The 18,119-nt window shown below is 37.6% G+C and overlaps 2 protein-coding genes across 4 annotated transcripts; one reads left to right on the top strand and one right to left on the bottom strand.

Annotated features, from left to right (window-relative positions):
• Positions 1–1,784: 1,784 nt before the first annotated feature.
• Positions 1,785–4,215, bottom strand: LOC143554296 (uncharacterized). 3 transcript variants are annotated; one of them, XR_013138986.1, is made up of 5 exons: positions 4,032–4,215; positions 3,229–3,771; positions 2,446–2,511; positions 2,146–2,294; positions 1,785–2,037 (listed from the first exon to the last, which is right to left on the bottom strand). XR_013138986.1 is itself a non-coding variant. In XM_077044087.1 (4 exons), exons 1-4 carry the CDS (start codon positions 4,110–4,112, stop codon positions 2,235–2,237), a joined length of 750 nt encoding a protein of 249 aa, XP_076900202.1. In that variant the 5' UTR covers positions 4,113–4,215; the 3' UTR covers positions 1,785–2,234. The 3 variants fall into 3 exon arrangements, 1 of the variants encoding a protein (XP_076900202.1); XR_013138987.1 differs by having other exon boundaries at positions 1,785–2,034; XM_077044087.1 differs by having other exon boundaries at positions 1,785–2,294.
• Positions 4,216–7,304: 3,089 nt separating this feature from the next.
• On the top strand, positions 7,305–12,277 carry LOC143554302 (protein STRUBBELIG-RECEPTOR FAMILY 2-like). The gene is made up of 16 exons (XM_077044092.1): positions 7,305–7,398; positions 7,672–7,772; positions 8,030–8,157; positions 8,248–8,313; positions 8,409–8,480; positions 8,550–8,621; positions 8,705–8,776; positions 8,866–8,931; positions 9,007–9,072; positions 9,184–9,488; positions 9,576–9,865; positions 10,861–11,126; positions 11,205–11,352; positions 11,421–11,542; positions 11,616–11,760; positions 11,833–12,277. The coding sequence occupies exons 1-16, from the start codon at positions 7,305–7,307 to the stop codon at positions 12,001–12,003; spliced, it is 2,184 nt and encodes a 727-aa protein (XP_076900207.1). The 3' UTR covers positions 12,004–12,277.
• The last annotated feature ends 5,842 nt before the right edge of the window (positions 12,278–18,119 follow it).

The raw sequence follows: 18,119 nt of genomic DNA, 5'->3' as shown, positions 1-18,119 counted from the left end.
TTATCAAATTTGTCAAGTGTTTTACTTCTTGGTATGTGTTTTATTATTTTTTTTTTTTTTCACAATCGAAGTTTTATATAATTTACTATAAAACGATTACAATAAAGTGGCAGGCAAACGGGCAACAAGCTGCGCCGCAACCCCCTTTTGAACAGCAAAGCCAATCCTGCTAAAAACGAAGCTGTGGGACCTAGAAGCTGAAGAGGTTCCGTGTACGACGCGCTGAACCCTACTCAAATGATAGAATGTTTTTACTTATTGATTAATGTTTTTATTTTGTGAAGATGTGTCGGGGAAGGTTTAGCACATTTTTACCTCATGTTTGTTTGCCATGGAGGTTTGGTCGGTGGTAGAATCTTGGTGTCATCTGCCCTAATCCTTACTTTCTCAACTCATGATCTTTTCAATTTTTTATAGAGCTTAGAGATCTAAAACGACTCGTAGGATGATTCATTCGGTTATGTTGTTGGTGTGTTGCAGCTATGGGAGACGAGAAATAACATTATCTTCAACAACCGAAAGGTGGTTGTTAGATGCATAACCTAGGAGGTCAAAGCCTTGGGATTCTTCTGGATCAAGAACCTAAGTTGAATTCGCTTGAAGAGGCTCCACTAAATTCTCTCTTTTAACTATTGTTGTTTGGTTTATTGGATGTTTCTAGCATCCTGCTAGTTGTTTTTTTTTTAATACAATTCCGTCTTTCAAAAAAAAAAGTTGTATTAGAATGTATAGCCACCACTACACTCTTTAGTTCTTGATAAATGGTATCAAGCAACATATTTTGTTAATTCTACATTCTTTTTAAAGTTATGCACTTGTTTTATCTCATGCAATGCTAAGGACTGCTTGTTTAATTCTACACAATTCTGGGTAAGATGGTTTTTCATAAAGGGTAACAAAATAACAAATACAGTGGTTCTATTACAATGAGTCCATTACTGTAATGATTGTCGTTATTTATGGTGAAGAAACAAAAGTACTGGCAATTTAAATAAGATATACATAATAGCAATTTGAGTCTCTCATGCCAAGTCTCAAGCGACACAAACATGTCGTTGACCTATCTACCGTCGATCTTTGATGGCACACTTAAACATGTCGTTGACCTATCTACCGTCGATCTTTGATGCCAACATGCCGTGCCTTGCCTCTTTCTGGAGACTAAGCCGGTGACTAAGCCGGTCCAACCCCGATGGGCTTCAGTCAGGTCATGTTTAAGTTGGACGATTCTTCGTGTTTAGGACCGACTGTTCCAACTCATATTGGCCCCTTGCCATCTTTATTCATACAACTAGCTCTAATTTGAGAACCAAATTCAGTTTATGCAGTGGACCGGGCCAGAAACCCAAAAAACAGTATTTCAATAACCAAATTTGGTTCTTACCGATTTCAAATGATTTTTTGCTCAGCCCTAATAGAGAGAACAAGATGCAGCCCCATTCTTACTTACCTTTTCTAAACCATAAAAAAAAAGAATTTTTTTCCTAATATTTATATACTTAACAGAGGATGTGTTTTTTTAAAACAATAATAAATCTACTAATTAATAACAACAATATTGGTTTTCTATAAAAAATTTGACATCTTTTCTTACAAAACGTTATCACTTTGACAACTCTTTAAATTTTGCCTATCTCTTTGGGTCAAATGCATTCAACACAGGAGTTACATGTTCTTTACTTTACATAGTATCACCATTCATCAGGAACCGTCAGCATAAAAAAAACATATATAGGGGAATGATTAGATGAATCTAATAAACCCATTCAAGCATAAACTAAATATTAGTTCCAAAAAAGCCCAATCAAACCACTAAATATTCTGAAACGCCTAAATGACAAATGTAGCATAAAAGTGAAAATCCTAAGAATTGAATCTGTTACAATGGTTGCTAGAAAACACTATCTAAAGAACCCTTAAATCAAATACCTTTGGATCTCGAATGCCAAAATGAATTTATCCCGTCCAACAAGCTCTTCATGTGAGTCGAACATCGACTTCAACCGAATGTATGTGGAATATTGAGTTGGCATCCTTCTGTTTCACATATTTAACAGCAATAATAAACCAAGAAAACTAGATGTTTCAAGTAATGAATTATATAAAGAAATGCAATATCTTTAATAAATTTCTTGAACATCATACTCGAAAACCAAAAGGTCTTCCGTCATCTGTAGTTCTGTACAGTGCTAACTCCCTCTGGGAACATGAACATGGTAGATAATATTTGAGTTCTAGTGATCATCTTCATTTATGCCGGGACAGTTAGCCGAAAGTGCATCCATTGATTCATACTGAAAATACAGTTAACAGAAGTTAGAGAAACAAAGGGAAATGAAGAAAAAAGAAAGCACCAAAAATCATGATTTAGCCAATCATAACAGATTAAATGCATATATAGCAGTTGAATATGATTAAACTTGAAAGCATAAAGTGAAGATACACCTGACATCCACAAAAGAGACAGTACTGAAAATTATCCCTCAGCTTCATCAAAATTTCATGCAAATCCTGCATTACAAAATACATAGGAGCTGTGTAAGTTCACAGGATCTAAAATGATGATTTCAGAAAATGTAAGTAACTTCAATTCATCAGTTCCTCAACAATCTGCACATACTATAATCTCATTTTCAATTAATCAATTATCAATCTGTGCACATTATCACTGTAAAATTGTGTATTACCACTTTCTTTAATAAATCATCTACAAAGTATAAACTTTCTTGAACTCTTTATATTTAATGCATATACTTATTGGTAGAAACATGTGCTGGTATCATCAAAACATGAAAAGACGGTCACACGGGCAAGAGAAAAATTGAATGGGCAAATGATACAGAACTATACTAATATAGATAAAATCATAAAATATGTGATCATCATCAAAAGTATTAGAAAGAGCAAGAGGACTTTTTCAAAACTATGTCACGTGAGGACTCAAAAGATTTCATATTGATGACAAACTACTATATAGTCAGATTTTTTCAGTGACATGAGTTGTTTAAAGACACTCAATAAATAATCTATTTGTCTGCGTGATTAACAAAAACCTAACACAAAGATCTACTCATATCAAAATCGAACTACAAACTAATTTTCAAATCACACACTAAAACTTTAACAATTAGCCTGTTAAATATAAGTGAATGCAGGTTGTGATTTGTGAATAAATTAATCAATCCAATAAAATGTCCATACGAGATTCAAATAAAAGTAACAATTTACCTCTTCTGTAATCACCTCCTCCTCCTCTTCATCTTCATCATCATTACCATCTTCATCTTTCTTCTCCACCTCGACAACCTCTTTATTCTCCAACTGATCCAACACTCCTTTAGCCTTATGAAAATTCACAACCACCCTCTTATTCCGCCACCTCTCCTTAACCCTGCACCCAAAATCCGCCATTAATTCCTCCTCTTTCCTCTTATTCTCCCAAACCATCTCCTCCTCCTTCCTCATCTTCTCCTTTAAAGGATCTTCCCGCCCGATCCCAGCTCTGGACCTCCGAATCTCCAGTCCCACCGGATCAACCCGACCCGAACCGCCCAAACCAGACCCAGGGGTGTAACCCATCTGTTTCAACATCTTGAACCCGATGTTGGACTGCGGGATTGATGATTCTAGGTTAGCTAGTGTCCGTTCGTCCTCTTCTACTTGCTTGATTTCTCGCTTTAGTTTTCTTTGTTCCTGCCAGTTTCGCGGTTTCGGTCTCTTCTTCGAAGGATGTAAACTAGTTGATTTACTGCTGTTGTTAGTGCTGGAAACCTGATACGAATTGAAAAATTAGGGTTTTAAAAATGTTATTAATGCTGGAAACATGGTATGAATTGAAAAACTAGGGTTTTGAAACGTATGCAATTGATATGTGCAGGACAGATAATTTACTACTGCTATTAAAAACTAGGGCTTTAAAAAGTATATATTTGATATGTGCAAGATAGTTGTTGAATTACTGTTACTGATGCTGGAAACATGATATGAATTGAAAAATTAGGGTTTAGAAATGTGTAGATAGAATTGGTAACCTTTTTGGATGGAGGATTTGCAGAGGCGTTAGACAGAAACTTGGAGAGGTCGCCCATGTAATCATCATCTTCATCCGCCATTATTATTATTATTATTACAAAACTTCTTCTTTTGGATTGTTCGTTCTGCTGCAAATCGAATGATCAAGCCCTAGGGATGTTTTACCGGATTTCAATGGGTCATTCAATATCCGGCGACCCTATTCGGGTCAGCTAGATGAGCAAATGGGTTTTAAAAAATCGGGATAGATAATGTACCCCGATATTATCGAAATTTTGCATAAAATACCGGCATTGATACTAAACTTTTAAGAAATTCAGGATAGATATGGATTCATCCGTAACTTTTGGTCTCTCTTATTTATATAGTTACATGGTTGGTATTTATACTATCAAATTTACTATCTTTTCGGAAGGACCAGATTTGAGGGAACAAATTTAATGTATGTCTTTGATGAAAAGAAATTCTTGACTACTCTCTTGCCCATACTAGAAAAGTTTTAGCAACTTTTATCGAGTCCAAACATGAAACTGAAAACTGTTAACAACTCAGCCAATACAAATACCAAAACTTCGGCTTTGGTTCGATTTGAATCCAAAAATAATCAAACACGCCTATTCGCGGCCCTATTTGCACATGCTCTCAAGTTATTTGACGGTATAAGAGTATTTGCAATGGGGCAAGTGACAAGAATCTCCATGCAAGACTTTTCTAATAAAAAATCGACAAACCCATAACCCTCTTTAGGACCTTATTCACATCTCCTCCCCAAACCGTCCGTGTGCATGACTTTCATGATCTCTGTTCTAGTCTCCACCTATCGCATTTTTACATCGGTGACTCTCTCTTTCATCTCAACAGAAAAGGCTAAAAGACACCCCCCCCCCCCCCGTTATTAACGCTCTAAAAAGGCTTAGGGCGTTAAGAATATTTAAAATGTCTCACACACAAAATAATGATAAATTTTGAAACTTATGGATCTAATGTGTTTTTAAAACTTAGTTTTTAAAGTATTTAAAATTATTAAAAGCATTATATAAATACTTGAATCCGGTAGCATCAACCGTCCTCATGCTGTTTTCTATCCAAGGTTAGTAACTAATTTTAAACTTAACATCATAAATTTTGACTCCGTGAATGTAGATCATAATTTGTTTATTTATACAATTAAAACCCGGTTTGTAAACAACAATAACCTTAGTCTTGAAAAATAATAATTAGTTTTCTAGATATATTGGTTGTAAAGCTTTGGTAAATTACATTCAATAAAGCGCACATTTAGTATATCTTTCTTCGAATATCAATTTCCACTAAAACACTACCCAAAACCATCCTATCAAGTATATGACATTGGCCGGTACTTACAAAACAAAACCTACACAAACAATGTTTTTCATATATCCCAATCTAAGTCCAAACATTTAGTCCTAGTTTTAATTCTCAAATAGGTAAGAACCTTTATATCTTCAATAATGTTTTCAATATTCAAAGACTTGTTATCAAAAATCAAATTGTTACGAGCTCTCCACACACATCATAGGCATATAGCCATAATAATAATTGACTGGACCATTTTGCTTTTGAAACCGACTTCTAGCACCTGTTTAAAATTGAAAGAATCTCACTTGCCGACCCAGGGTTAAGGGGCTGAATATTGCACCACAAACTAACACGTCACCTCAGCTGCAACATAGAAAGATGCAAAAATCTGATCAACCGACTCCCCCATCGGTCGTTACCTTACAGTTGCTGCATATACCCAGACCATATATTATAATTCCTTCCATCAAGTTATCACTAGTAGGCAAAACGGTTCAAAGATGCCCTCCGTACAACCGCATTCACCTTCAAAGGGACTCAACTATTCACTCCAAGATGTTTGATTGAATCGGCCGGTTAGCCTTATAAAGAAGCTTTTTCGTAGCCGCAACTAAAAACGCCTCGGATGTCTCTCCTTCCCATACCCATTTATCTTGACCCCTTTGAACCGAAAATAGAAAAGGATATCTAACAAATTCTTTAGCTCATTAATAGCCTCACCGTACACGAACCAAGTTTTCCAGTTCCAAGACATCGAATGGACCCCATCATTATTAATACAACGATCCGCAACTACGCAAGTTTTATTCGCTTCTAGTTCAAACAACTTTGGAAACCGATTCCTTAAGAGACAATTGTCTAGCCAAACATCCAACTAAAACCGAATTTTTAAACCATCACCCACCTCACATTAATCAAGTTCACCAACGGAATTTGGGAGGTAGCAAGGGCCTTTTTTCATAATCTTATCCCAAACACCATTGATCTTTTGTTATGCGGAAATGTTGTCCACGATCTCGCCATATGATGCATAGGGGTGCAAACGAATCGAGCCGAGCCTGAGCTTAACTAGGCTTGAGCTCAACTTGTTTAATTTACACAGAGCTCGAGCTTCATATGTGAAACCCGGGCTCAGGCTTGTTTGCTAAACAAGCTTACCTTTAGGCTCAAACTCGGGCTCGATTAAGCTCGGCTCGATTGAATTTTCTCACGAGCCAATCTCGAGTAGCTCGCGAGCAACTCGGGTCATTTGCTCCCCTAGCTAATATGAAGTTTCTCCGAAGACTATCTTCTTCCATCTTAAACCTCCACTGCGTATTCGAATTTATTGTTTATAACTCATGTTTTCTTGTTCAAATAAAAGATATTTAAATATCACGGCTTTTTATAGTTTGTTTCTTCTAACTGAAATCGATTGACTGAAACTATGATTACGAATCCACCATTATATTAGTGTACAACCGCTAATGCATGAATTACAATATCCCTCTTGTCACGCTCTATTCATATCTCAAAACAAAGCGCGAACGCAACAAACTAACCGCTCGTTTGCTGACGTGTAATCGTGTACTCTCTGCAACTCACTCACCAAATTGAAGCCATAAACCCTAACTCTCTAAGCAATTTCTCTCACTAAACGCCCAACTTACTTACAGAGAGCAAGCTTCTTCTTCGAAGGTATGCTGCGAACCCTAATTTTACTTCAAGGCTTAATTAATCGCTTTTACATTCGTACATTTAGAAATGTTGATGCATACACAGTTCGTACTCAACACATCTTTTGATTTTATCTAATTCTGTGCGAAATGTGGATTTGAAGTGATTAATTGAAGAATTAGTTTTTGATTCTTAGAATTGGAGTTCCTTCTGTATAATTATCCTCGTTAATTCTATTTTCAGGCGATTTCTAAGCAATTAATCGGCTACTTTGTGTGATGAGCTCAATTTCAACGATGACTTGCTGTAGATGTTTGTACTTGAGTGCTGTATGGGCGTTATTGATGCTTCTGGTTCCACAAGGTTCTGCTCATACCGATAATCTCGAAGGTATGTGTTATTAGTTCTCAGAAACCCTAGCTGATTATTTGTGAACTATGTCCTCTTATTTCTGTTAATTACCTGAGCTTTGATAGCTTAGTTATGTTAATTATGATTATTCAAATGATTAACGGAATGGACATAGTTCAGTATGGCTTTGCTCTGGTGTTTTTGTTATTTTGAATAATGTTTGTGCGCATCATTTTGTAATAACTGCTTGGTAGTGTAGAACCTAGTTGCAATCATAGTACTGTATGTAATATCTTTGTGTGATCTCGGCAGTTAAGGCGCTTCAAGATCTGTATAGGTCTTTAAATACTCCACCACAGCTCAAAGGATGGAAATCAAGCGGTGGTGATCCGTGTGCAGAATCGTGGACTGGAGTTACATGCTCTGGTTCATACATCACCAAAATGTAAGTCTAAGATCTTCCCTTCATTTAGTTAATCCAACAATGTAGAAGAGTCATGTGTTATGTTAAGTATATTACAAATGATGTGTACTCATCCAAACTATGAAGAACTTTTTGTTCCCAAAATACATGATTGTCAATAACGCAAAAATAAATATGTCAGAAGTTATAGAACTTTTAGTTGCATAAATGTGACTCTTTTGTGTTGAATAGATGGAAGTTGTTTAGGATTATACTTTTTTGATCTTTTACCCTGAACTTACATTACTTCACTTAATTTACAGTAAACTTGACAATCAAAACATTAGTGGAAACCTTGGTTACCAGCTCAATAATCTCCTTCACCTGAAGCAACTGTAGGTTCTTTTAGTCATGCAACTTCAATTTCACATAATATTTATTGTATATATATCCTGCTTTCTAAATTTTGGTGCTTCTAATACTAGGGATGTTAGCAACAACAGCATTTATGGTGAAATTCCATACAATCTGCCTTTAAATCTAACACAGCTGTAAGATTCACTCTACTGATATTACCTTACAGAATTAACTTCCTTTTACGTTGTTACAAGTATTCATTTCAACTTAAATATCCACGTGAATGCAGAAATTTGGCATGCAACAATCTTAGCCAATACATACCTTACTCAATATCTTCCATGAAAAATATTATACATATGTAAGTCTTTCTCCTCGTCTCCAACTTACTTCACCTGTTATCAAGCAGGCATAATCTTTCTCCTTGCAGGAACTTGAGCCACAACTATTTGTCAGGGCCTATTGGCAATGTATTTACAGGCCTGTCATTTCTTAAAGAAATGTATGATATGAACTTTTTTCTCAATATGTATATATGCCTGACCTTTTTTTGTGAAAGAAAGTAAATCAATTCTGTTTTCACAGGGACCTGTCTTACAACCAATTTATAGGGGACCTACCAAGTTCATTTGGAACACTCAGAGGCCTCTCAAGACTGTCAGTGTGCCTTCCAATTGTTTAACAAGATCTACACATTTATTAACACATTTGGCTTAGTTTTATTGATTTGTAGAACAATTTTTCAGGTTCTTGCAGCATAACGAATTCACAGGATCAGTGATCTATCTAGCTGGCCTACAGCTAACAGATCTGTAAGTTTTTTCATTGTTCGTAGCATCTCTTAAGAGTTATCTGATGATGCTAACTTCAAATCCATACAATGCCAGGAACATAGAGGACAACCACTTTAGTGGTATTATTCCAAAGCAATTCCAGGATATACACAATCTGTGGTAAGCTTCCACAATGAAATATTTTTCAATTTTTTTCTTAGTTTCTTGCTACTTTCGAACTCATTTATATGACCTCTAAATCACATTCTCTTTGTCTTTGTCTTTGATAAGGATCGGGGGTAATATGTTTGGCAAATCCGATAACAACCCGCCCTGGGATTTCCCTCTAGACAATCCACCAGATCAGCTGAACATTACCCTTCCACCGTCAACCGAATCAAGTGCAGTTGAAACCTATCCTTTTCCTGAAGTTGTAATGCATAAAAAGAAGAAATCGAGCAAAATAGGCATTTTGGTTGGTGGTGGTACGCTAGTGGTAGCATGCTTACTACTCTTCATGATTCAGTTCTATAAATGTGGTAGAAAGCTTAGAAGACAAGAAACAAGTGAACACTCGCAACATTCTCTTCCACTCAGTACACCCGTAGGCAAGCAAGCTCAAAGAGCCTTGATTCACTAATAATAATTGCATACTGTTTGTTAAACACATATTATTATAAAAGATATATCTATATTCTGTATTACAGATTGTTTATCTGATGCTCATGAGGAGAGCCTGGAATTCTCGGTTATCAACTCACCTAGTGGGTTAAGGCGTTTTCGTCCAGCCCATACTAGATTTGTGAAAGTGAATAGAAGAAGAAGTTTTGCTAAGAAGATTAGAGCTCCCATTGGTGCAAAATTATACACAGTTGCGGAGCTGGAATTAGCCACAAATAGCTTCAACCAAACTAACTTTCTAGGAGAAGGATCTCTTGGCTCAGTGTTCAGAGCAGAGTTCCCTGATGGACAAGTACATTCTTGACTCTTCTTTATTTGGGTGGGCCGGGCCAAATGGGTAAACAATCAAAACGGGTCATTTTGGGTCAAATTGGGTACTATTCACTTATGTGAACACGGGTTGACTCGAAAAAGTCTCTGTCTTTTTTTTTATTATATTTTTGCATAGAAAAGTAGTGCCTTAAATATGATTAGCCAAATTATATTATTTTTGGGTGAATTTTGTCCTGTTTGACCCACTAAATATAGAGCATAACCCAATTCGACCCATTCGTAAGTAGGCCAGTATGAACCGAACAAACACGAACGTGTTATGTCTGTGTTTGTTCTTTTATCTTTAACCGATACAATAATTAAATGAACGGGGTTTTCTTGTTCGTTTTTGCTCATTAAGAAAATGACCGTTCGTGTTTGTGTATGTTCGTCTATTAACTGTCTAAAAAACGCTTCATGAACACGAACAATTAAACGAACGGGGTTTTCTTGTTCATGTTCGTTAATTAACAAAATTAATGTGTTCCTGTTCGTGTTCGTTTTATATTCATTTGTTAACTGTCTAAACGAACGGTTCACGAACTACGAACGAACATAGCTGAACATAGAAGAACAAATATAAGTATATAACTATGCTAAAACCAATTAAAAGTACATGTGAATGAATAACAATGTGTTTGGTTTAAAAGGTCATTAAAACTAAACTGAACTGAAATGGGCTTAGAAGTTTTTATGAATATATTAATGAGCATAAACGAACAAACGTAAACTAACAACATAAATGAACAAACATAAACAAATTTATATGAACAAACATAAATAAACGTTCACGAACATAATTGAATGAATGAGACATGTGTTCATCTTCGTTTGTTTATTAAATAAACGAACATTAACAAGCTTCCCACCGAATGGTTTACTGAACGTTCTGTTCATTTGCATGCCCATTCAGAAGTAAATGGGTTGAAATTGACCCGTTATAATCATTTTAATGTCTTTTTTTCATTGTGGAAGGTGTTTGCTGTGAAGTGCATCAGTACGGCTGCACTCTCTCTTCCTGAAGAACAGCGGTTTTTGGAGGTTATTTGGAATGCATCCCGTTTAAGGCATCCGAATATCATAACACTACACGGGTACTGTGTAGAACAGGGACAGCATATGCTTGTGTATGAATATGTAAGAAACCTCTCTCTTGATCATGCTTTGCATTCTGAAGGATACATGCCTTTATCTTGGGGCCTTCGTCTCAAAGTTGCTCTTGGAATAGCCCGAGCTTTGAAGTAAGCATCTCATCTTCACTTGAAACACTGATTAATATGTGATTCTCATTGTTGTTATTGACTTATTATCTTTTTCAGCCACTTGCATTCCATTTGTGTGCCTCCTTTGGCTCACAGAAATTTGAAGGCTGCTAATGTCTTACTTGATGAAGATCTAATTCCTCGCATCTCTGACTGCTGTCTAGCTGTTTTGAAGCCGTTAACATTAAACAGTGCTAAAGCTGAGGTATGTACTACATACATTGTTGGTTAAGTCGACCCATTTACTTATTAACTAATGAGTGACTCGAACAGAGTTCTGAATTGGTTGCTCCTGAAGAGATTCAACCTGTATCTAGCTACCAGAAGGATGACATCTATGCCTATGGAGTGCTGCTACTGGAACTTTTAACTGGAAAGAAGGCTTTGAATACCGGGTATGACTCACTTGCACACACTATATGCTCATGTATTATTAACTGATGTTTTGGTATGTTTCGTTTTGAACAGAAAAGAAGAGAATCCTCTAGTGCAATGGGCTTCTTCGCGTCTTCATGACGAGTCTTTGGATGAGATGGTTGAACCAGCTCTCCGAAAAACAATACCCCCGAAAGCTCTCTCTCGATTTGCTGATATTGTCTCCCTGTGTACTCAGGTATGTATAATATCATACTATTATACCGTTATATTATTGTTAAATAACGATTAGTGGTAATGATAATGATAGGGTGAGAAGAGATTGAGACCAGTGATATCAGAAATCATGGAGTCAGTGACGAATATGATAGAAGAGTACCGCAGAATGAGACAAGCAGATGTTGATCCATACGAGAGGTCTTTCCGGTCAACACAATCCCGCTTCGTTGGATCGCCAACAGTCACCCATCTGTCTATCTGATATATCAGTACACACTTGTCAAGTTCAAATCTAAGACCTGTATATGGAACTGCTATCTGACTACAGTTTCTTTAACAGTGATTACAATTCCATAATTGTTAGGTTTTGTCAAAATAATGCTCTCCATTAAATAGATACAATTACCAAACCGAGATAACCCAAGTGTATCATATGCTTTAAATGAAATTTTATGGAATCCAGAGCTATGTTTATAAAGTCATAGGGAGTGTTAGTTATAAATGTAACTGTTTGTCAAGTTGACATATGGATTCCAAAGGGATCAAACAAGCTCTTTGATTCGAGTAAACTTTATTTTACTCTCATGTAATATATTGTTTTCTTAAATAATCAGATTTTCTAATATTCTTTTAGCTATTTTCTTAAATCATATACAATGCCTCTAGGAGAAATTAAGGTGTATCAGAGAGACTAATTCTAAACATTAGTAATATAACAAAAGTAGAATTAGTTGGTTATATTGTTCAACTGTTTTGCAAAAGGGTACAAAAATACTTTTCTTTTCCGAATTGAAAATATGTTATGTTATTTCAGTTGTGATCTTTCAAACATAAAAATAATTATTTAGCCTCTATACTAGCAATGAAATATACATATACGTAGTATTTTATTTCATGTCATGTTGAGATAAATAAGGGTTGTTAAGTAATTTAAACCTTGGGCTATATGTTATGAGAGGTGTGAGGTGTGAGATGTTAAAAGAACAATTCGTGACACATAAGCGTCACCTTTGCTAGAAAGGACTTTCACACTAAGTTGAATGTGTTATGGTGAGGTGAAATATAAGATGTTGTTGTGGGGTCATGTGGAGTGAAATAATTAGTTTATATTATTTTAAACTTTTTAGGCCGTTAGGTTTATACCATTCACAATTAGAGGTGTTCAAAAAAACCGGTTATAGAACCGGTTTGGTCGGTTTAACCGAAAACCGGTTAATAGAAAAACCGGTTATTAAAAAACCGGTTAGACCGGTTATTGAACCGCCGGTTAGTACTTCGGTTACTCATTCGTGGACAAAAACCGGTTATTGAACCGGTTAGTAAAAAAACCGGTTAAATTTAAAAACCGGTTATTAAAAAACCGGTTAACCTAAAAACCGGTTAACCGGTTAACGGTCAAAAACCGGTTAACCTAAAAACCGGTTAACCGGTTTTTAGGTTAACCGGTTTTTGACCGTTATAAAACGGCCATATGACCGTTTGGGTCCTTTTTTGCCCGTTTTTTCTTGATTTCTAGCCGTTTTTTTTAACATTTTACCCCCACAAACAACTATATATAGTTTAGGTTGGGTAGGTTAGCTCACACTCGATTATACAACTCTACTAGCTCTAAACGTTTATTTCATACGTGATTATTTTGTTATCTCACACTCAATTTGTGACAATCGTCAATTTCAGGTTAACCCCGTTAACTCAACTCCGTCAATTCAAACTTTAAGATCGTTGAATCTATAACGCACACTTCATTACATTTAAACTAGGGTTTAAATGACGCTTAACACTTACTACATGTGTAGTCTTTCGGGATTTGCACCGAAACGCAAACGAGTTGACGCGAACGATTGATAAATAAACGACAAACGTCAAAACACTAATTATGTGATTATTGTGTGTTAGGTATATGTGTGTTACTTGATTGTTATGTGGAATGTTAAACAAGAAACAAGAACCAACTAGTTTAGGCTAGAGATGTAGCACTTGAAAGTTTAGGGACTAGAATGTAACTTGGTTATCTATAAATATAACCTAAACACTAAACCCTAATCTATTTTATATTATAAACAAGACCGATCGGCCTCCCCTCTTTGGTTCTCCACAGCTGCCGTCCACCCACTCACACATACACACATCAAATCAAGAGATTAATCCAAGAACTAGGTGCTAGGAAGGTATACTTGATCACCTCTTACCTCTTTGTTGTTTAATTTTGATGTTTAATGGGTTGTGTGTAAACCCTAATCGGCCGATCATGCGTATGTATGTGATTAATATGATTGTTGTTAGTTGGATAATGGATTGATAACTAGATTGATGTTGTTGCTTGATTGATTGTTGTCTTTGATTTGAGTTAAAACACAAACCCTAATCTTGTATGTATGGTGTAATTGATATGCATGGATAGTAGTTATAGTGTCTAGAGGGTTATATGGATGCATGATAGTTCATAGATTGTTATTATGTTGAGTTTTGATGTGAACAGATTCTGGACAGAATGTATATATGATGTTTAAGTGACTGTAACGAAGTGTAAACGTGAAAATTGATTGAGATTGTGGGTACTGCAGTAAACTAGGTTGAGTCTAGTTTCTATAAAGTATAAATTCGTAATTTTTGGATAAGTGGAGGTATACTTTTATGATTTTACAAAAACGTGATGCAAAGCTGAGCTATTAGACCTGCTGTTAGGTTATGTTGTAAATGTTATATCTCATGAACTACGAGACCAATTGGGTTGGTTCCACTTCTGGAAGTTTACTCATTGAGTTAGGAACCAAACCCAAGTGGTCTTGCATTTATTGGATTTTTCGTTTAATGGGAATTGCAAATAACATTCTGTTGCACATGAATCTGACTGATATGAGTTTGCTGTAATGTTTTGATCATTATAAGAAAAATATGTGGAATAAAAATAAGATAAAATATGTTCTGGAAACCTAAGATATGTATGCTTATGTGGTAATTTTTGGTGAATTAATTGAGACGTTATGATCGGTGAACTAGTGCAATCTTTCAAGTAGAAATTCTGTCATAACGAAACTAGCTGCTGAGTTGTGTAGGAATGCATGAAATATGATAGTTTTTATATAATTGTTGTATTTTGACCAAAATACCCTTGCGGGGAATAGTTGTTAGTTGATTGCCATGAATTGACCAAATTGCCCTTATGGGGAATAATGGTTAGTTAGTCTTTGTTTGTTGACCAAAATGCCCTTACGGGGATAATTGCTAGTAAAGTATGTTGTTAGTACGTGACACGAAAGTAATTGCTCACTCATGTATCGTATCGCAATTGTACTTGTTTAAGTCACACACAATTCACAAACGAAACACGAAATCTGTTACGTGCATAGGTATTATGTGCCGAGTCTAGAGACTCGTTAAACGTACCGATACTTAGAAAATCTCTTTGTTATTTAGAACGCTAGAGAGTTTCTACGACGCGCATCACTTGGTGATCTATATCGGGATATTCTTCGCAAACAGTGAGTTTCACTTACCCCGCTCTTTGAACTGTTTTCAAACGTTTTTCACTTGGGGGAGATAACATACTCCGATAAACGTATTTTCTGAGATAAACGCATATTTAAGATTTTGTTATAAATTATATATCACTTGTAAAGGCTAAGCGGCAAACGTAACATTTGAAGTCCCACACATCGGACCGGTTAATATTTGGAATAGCGAGTCACTGTTGAGTAGTACTACTGGGTTTGACAAACCCCACCCGACGCTAAGCTCAACTGGAGGTTGAGTGGGTGTAATTTTGGCTAACACTTACCATGGTCTGGATTGACCTGGTGACGGGCACTTGATAAACAGTCAGCTTCGGTCGCGAACCACTTAGCGATACTTGTTGTATAGATTAGCTACCTATCGATATATAATTTGACATAACACTATCTGGTAATGCAAAACACTTAAACGCCGTAACGAGGTTACGCAAAACACTGAAACGCCGTAACGAGGTTACGCAAAACACTGAAACGTCGTAACGGGGTTACGCAACACTTAAACGTCGTAACGGGGTTACGCAACACTGAAACGCCGTAACGAGGTTACGCAAAACGCTAAACGATTTATCTTATTTAACTTGTGAACTCACCAACCTTGTGTTGACACTTTTAGTATGTTATTCTCAGGTAGCCGAGGCGGGCGCGCGGTTTAGGAGCATGCATTAATTGAAAACATCTTTATTCTACAAACTTAATTTTAACAGTTACATTTGGTTTTAAGTCGTCCTGCGTGACGCAACTTTTGAATTAAGGTTTTACGCTTCCGCACTTACTTTCATTTAAACGTTTTTCTTTGGTTTGATTATAACTAATGATTCCGATCCTGCCAGTTCACACTCTCTGACGGTAAAACTCCGTTAGTGGATTTTGAGGGTGTGACAGATTGGTATCAGAGCCATTGGTTATAGCGAACTAGAAGCTGCATGCATACTAGACTATAACCGCGACGACCCATTAGTTATAATGATACGCACTGCATAGGTTTGTGTAGTCTTGAAATCTTATTTCTTTACCTCCTTCACTCATACGCGCGCATATACACGGCTTACCTGTAGGAATGTCGACGCCACCCTCATCATCATCCGATTCGATGACGCATGCTCACGGGAAGGAACCGCAGTTACCTACTGCCTCGCCACCCCGTGTAGTCCCGGAATTCGAAGCTCCTGCACCGAAGAGGTACCGCCTATCCGGAGGCCTGTATGAAAACAACGTTTGCTGGGATTGGTACCCCAACATGATCAGACGTATGGTCTACCGTGAACAAGTTCCCCCATTGCCTCACCCGAACCACCCTGCTTACCCTAACACCCTACCACCCATAACCGAACCTGTAGAGCGAGTTCTCGCAGCTGTCGTTTCTTGTTTGGAGCGTGATGTGGGTTACATGCGCTACACTAGAGAGAACGTTTCCAGACTGTTTAAAGACGGAACCGAGACTAAGGAGGAGATTGCCCGCATGGCAGCGGCAATGAAGGAAATGCAAGAGACTAGTGAGCAACAAACGAAGGTTATGATGAAGATGCAAGCTGAGATGATAGACTTGCAAGAGCAACTCCAAGAAGCAAGGACCCGAACTGAGATAGCGTTAGAACGTTGCGATATCCTACAAATGCAACTTGCTCAGAACGCAGCAGAGCCTGAGGCCGAGCCCGAGGCAGAGCCTGAAGTAGAACCTGAAGAAGATCCCGAAGAGGAGCCTGAGGAGGATCCCGAGGAAGATCCCGAGGAGGAACCCGAAGAAGAACCGGAGGAAGAACCGGCTGAGCCAGAGGCACACTCAGAGGTGTCCTCAGACGATGTGCAAATTCTTGGATTGGAACTGGCTAACGCGATGAACTGGGAGGAGTTCAAAAACATGATGCGAGAGGAGTACTGTCCGAGAGAGGAGATTTCGAAGTTAGAGTCAGAATTCTGGTCACTGAAGATGGTGGGCTCGGAAATCGAAGCCTACACCACTCGTTCGCACGAGTTGGCTGTGATGTGTCCGCGGATGGTGGATCCGCCGAGCAAGAGAATAGAAATGTACATTGATGGTTTAGCACCGCAATTTCAGGGCATGGTGACGTCTTCCCGACCAGCCACGATCCAACAAGCGATCCGTTTAGCTCACAAACTGACGGATCAGGCTGTGACCCAAGGTGCGTTACCACCTAGGGGTTCGACCACTAAAGCCCGTGACAACCCGAGTAATGACCACGTCAGCAACAGTAACAGCAACAGCAACCCGAACAGCGGGAAGAGGAAGTTTGACAACACCAGATCTTCATCCTCGAACCTCCCACCGCAACACCACTACCGTAAGCCCGAATTTACTCGGAGTTTCAACACTCAGAATCACAACAACAACAACAACGGTAGCGGGCAGGTTTCGAGCGGATATGCTGGGAAATATCCAAAGTGCAACAGGTGCAACTTTCATCATGTTGGCCAGTGTGACCGTGTCAAGTGTCAAAGATGCGGAAAGATAGGTCACCAAGCGAAAGAATGTAGAGGAGACCTTGCGGCAAAGGGTGCTCCTAAGCCACCAATGACAACTAAGGGGTGCTTTGAATGTGGGCAGGAAGGTCATTTCCGGAAAGATTGCCCCAAGCTGAAACAGAATGACAACAATGGGGGTAATGGAAGTGGCGGTAATGGTGGAGGCAATGGCAAAGGAAGAGCGTTTGTGATTGGATCGGGTCAAGCCCGCAATGATCCGCATGTGGTGTCTGGTAAGTTCCCTGTAAACGATTGTTTTGCTTCTGTTTTGTTTGACACTGGAGCTGATAGGAGTTTTGTGTCGAAAGCCTTTAGCCAACTTTTAGACCTTACTCCAACCCCGTTAGACGCTAAGTTTCCTGTTGAATTAGCTAACGGTAAAACT

The sequence above is a fragment of the Bidens hawaiensis genome, unplaced genomic scaffold (assembly GCF_021521415.1).
Source record: "Bidens hawaiensis isolate Kalapana, Puna unplaced genomic scaffold, B.hawaiensis_p1.1 tig00017578_1, whole genome shotgun sequence".
In the NCBI taxonomy this organism is placed as follows: Eukaryota; Viridiplantae; Streptophyta; class Magnoliopsida; order Asterales; family Asteraceae; genus Bidens; species Bidens hawaiensis.
The sequence above is the reverse complement of the archived record's forward strand: the minus strand, read 5'-3'. Positions and strand labels throughout refer to the sequence as shown.

What these genes read in the sequence shown, in the direction of transcription:
- LOC143554296 (XM_077044087.1), bottom strand. Translation starts at nt 4,112, where the DNA reads ATGGCGGATGAAGATGATGATTACATGGGCGACCTCTCCAAGTTTCTG. An exon ending in CAAATCCTCCATCCAAAAAG is followed by an intron (nt 3,772 to 4,031) that starts GTTACCAATTCT and finishes AATTCGTATCAG; the next exon opens with GTTTCCAGCACTAACAACAG. An exon ending in AGGAGGTGATTACAGAAGAG is followed by an intron (nt 2,512 to 3,228) that starts GTAAATTGTTAC and finishes TTTGTAATGCAG; the next exon opens with GATTTGCATGAAATTTTGAT.
- LOC143554302 (XM_077044092.1), top strand. Translation starts at nt 7,305, where the DNA reads ATGACTTGCTGTAGATGTTTGTACTTGAGTGCTGTATGGGCGTTATTG. An exon ending in CAGGATATACACAATCTGTG is followed by an intron (nt 9,073 to 9,183) that starts GTAAGCTTCCAC and finishes GTCTTTGATAAG; the next exon opens with GATCGGGGGTAATATGTTTG. An exon ending in GCAACATTCTCTTCCACTCA is followed by an intron (nt 9,489 to 9,575) that starts GTACACCCGTAG and finishes TTATTATAAAAG; the next exon opens with ATATATCTATATTCTGTATT.